This window comes from Protobothrops mucrosquamatus, unplaced genomic scaffold (assembly GCF_001527695.2).
Source record: "Protobothrops mucrosquamatus isolate PMUCROS unplaced genomic scaffold, P.Mucros_1.0 scaffold2453, whole genome shotgun sequence".
NCBI classification, from domain to species: Eukaryota; Metazoa; Chordata; class Lepidosauria; order Squamata; family Viperidae; genus Protobothrops; species Protobothrops mucrosquamatus.
Genome location: NW_015388525.1, coordinates 184,979 through 187,487, shown reverse-complemented (window position 1 = coordinate 187,487; position 2,509 = coordinate 184,979). Strand labels below are relative to the sequence as shown.

Here is a 2,509-nt window from a genome sequence, read left to right as displayed (position 1 = left end):
TTTTGGGCAGGGATGTCCAATCTTGGCAACTTTTAAGACCTGGGGACTTCAACTCCCAGAATTCCCCATGTCGGCTGTGGAATTCTGGGAGTTGAAGTCCACAAGTCTTAAAGTTGCCAAGGTTGGACATCTCTGATTTGGAGGTTGGGGCCCGTTCTGTAGAAATACAAGTATGCTAAAAGCGACTGAAAATATGAATCTATGATCCATTGTTTTCTGTAGCAACAGCTGCTGGCTCAGAGCCCGGTGAGGCAGTCAACTTGTTCGCTGATTTTTTGCAAAGAAACTTCAGGCTGCTTTCCCAGAATCCTCTACTGCTCCTGCAACAGGCAGCAAATGAGCCCAGTTCCTCAGACCTCTGCTCACAAGCCCAGGCGATGCTCCAGAAATGTGGGAAACCTTTCCTGAAATGGATTAACAAGCCAGAGAGGGCCCAGCAAACCAAGAGGTAATTCTACAATGCAGGGATGAGGCCCTTTTTCTTCTCAATGCATCTCACAATGTTATTGTTTTCCCCCCTCCCCTTTTATCTGCACATTGAGTCATGGCAAATGGACGTCTTTTCTTGTTGGTTCGGAACAAAATAACTGCATAACTGCGGTTATAATTGCATAATTGCTGCATGCATAATTCAATCAGAATAGAGTTGGAAGGGATCTTGGAGGTCTTCTAGTCCAGGGCTTTTCAACCAGTGGTACGGGTACCACCTGTGGTACATTGGCACCTGGCAGGTGGTACGCGAGCATCCTAGAAAAGTAGCAGGGGAGGGGAATGAGCTGAACCGGTGGCAGCACCGCACAAGCCTGAGCGAGAGACGGCTGGAGCTGCAGGGCTGTCAGGGCTCAGCGGAAGCGCCAGGATCAGCACGAGGCTCCAGCTGGAGCTCGGCGCTGATCCTGGCGCTTCTGCTGAGCCCAGAAGAAGCGCCGATCAGCTGGAATGTTGCAGCCTCTCCAGGGTCTTGTGATTTACCTTCAGATACTTGGCAACTGATTCATATTTATGACGGTCACAGTGTCCCAGGGTCATGTGAAGTGACCAAAATCTGCTGCAACCATCCAGCAGACGGGGGGAATAAAAACCAAACACCCCCCACCCCACCCCCACTGCCAATCCTCAACAGAAATGCTCACAACAATGAAAACCTCGGACAGGAGGAACAGCGCCTCCAGGTGGGCAGGCAGGTGTCTTGCTCGGCTGTGCCTTGGGGGGCACTTTTTTCAGTGCTATTGTAACTTTGAACAGTCACTAAACGAACTGTTGTAAGTCGAGGACTACCTGTACTTTATCACTTTTTTCCTTTTTTTTTTTGGACATCAAGTTTTTGACACCTTGCTAGGCGACTGGTGGTACTCGGATGTTGCCATATCCTAAAAGTGGTACAATGGGTGAAAAGGTTGAAAAGCCCTGTTCTAGTTTGATCCCCCACTCAGGCAGGAGACATTATATCATTTCAAGCAAATGGCTGTCCAATCTCTTTTGGACAGCTAACTTTTTGCTGTTTATCCATGTAGCTTCTTCAGCTTATCAGGTTGGTTATTTACATCCCAATGACTCTCTGCCTGCTCACCTAGCAAGCTTATCCAGATTAGGTGAGAAATTAAACCACCCCAGAGGGCGCATGTGGGGTCCCATTAACCAACTTGCTCAGACCGACTCCCAGGTGCTTTTTCCAAAGGCAACTGGACTGTTTTTTCCCCTGAGGAAGAAGAATACCTTTTGCTTCTCATCCAAGAAGCTTCATCAGTTCTCCTCCGAGAAGCTTCAGAATCAATGAAGCTTCTTGGATGAGAAGTGAAATGTCTTCTTCTTCTTCCTCAGGGAAAAAAAAATTCAGCTGCCTTTTGAAAAAGCACCTTGGAAACAACTATGGTCTGGGTGACTGAGAGTCTCCACAGACATTTGCTCAGACTGAAGAAGCTGTTTGGATAAATAGCGAAAGCTTTCATACCCAAAAGACAAAAGAACTGCAGTTGCCATGACTCAACTGGATGACTGAGAATCTTCATCGATCTCTTTTCTTTTATTTAACAGCCTTGTTTTGAACCTTCCTTCCGCTCCTTCTTCTGCTTCTCTCGCTCCTTCGGGAAAACTGGCCGTCGTGGGTACTGTGGAAGGGACATTGCACCTGGTGGACATGAAGACCGGACAGGTAAAAGCTATCTGACTTCTCAGCTTCAGAAGCCTTCCACGTTCTGGGGGAGTGTTCCGTTAGAACAGAGCTTCCCAACCCTTTTCCTTCATTGTCCCAAACTGCTTGTCAGAAAGTCTTAATCAAATATCGAAGACCACTTGTACATTTTTTTTTCCTTCAGCATCATTCGTAACTTTGAGCAGTCGTGGAACAAATGGTTGCAACGTGAGGACTATCAGTATTATAAAAATCGATATCATTAAGTGATCTTTATGTCATTTCAATTAAATTACCATTGGTAACCCAAAGATGCTTTTTCAGGAGGCAACCGGCCTTTCTTTTTAATAATAGTAATAACAACAACAACAACAACAA

At 46.3% G+C, this 2,509-nt stretch overlaps 1 protein-coding gene across 1 annotated transcript in view; it reads left to right on the top strand.

Annotated features, from left to right (window-relative positions):
• The first annotated feature begins 283 nt into the window (after positions 1-283).
• Positions 284-2,509, top strand: part of TEP1 (telomerase associated protein 1) — a 33,538-nt gene continuing 31,312 nt past the window's right edge. Inside the window, exons 1-2 of the mRNA XM_029285905.1 lie at positions 284-448; positions 2,035-2,152. Coding sequence (XP_029141738.1) covers positions 378-448; positions 2,035-2,152 — 189 coding nt within the window. The 5' untranslated portion in view covers positions 284-377. The remainder of the gene's footprint in view (positions 449-2,034; positions 2,153-2,509) is intronic.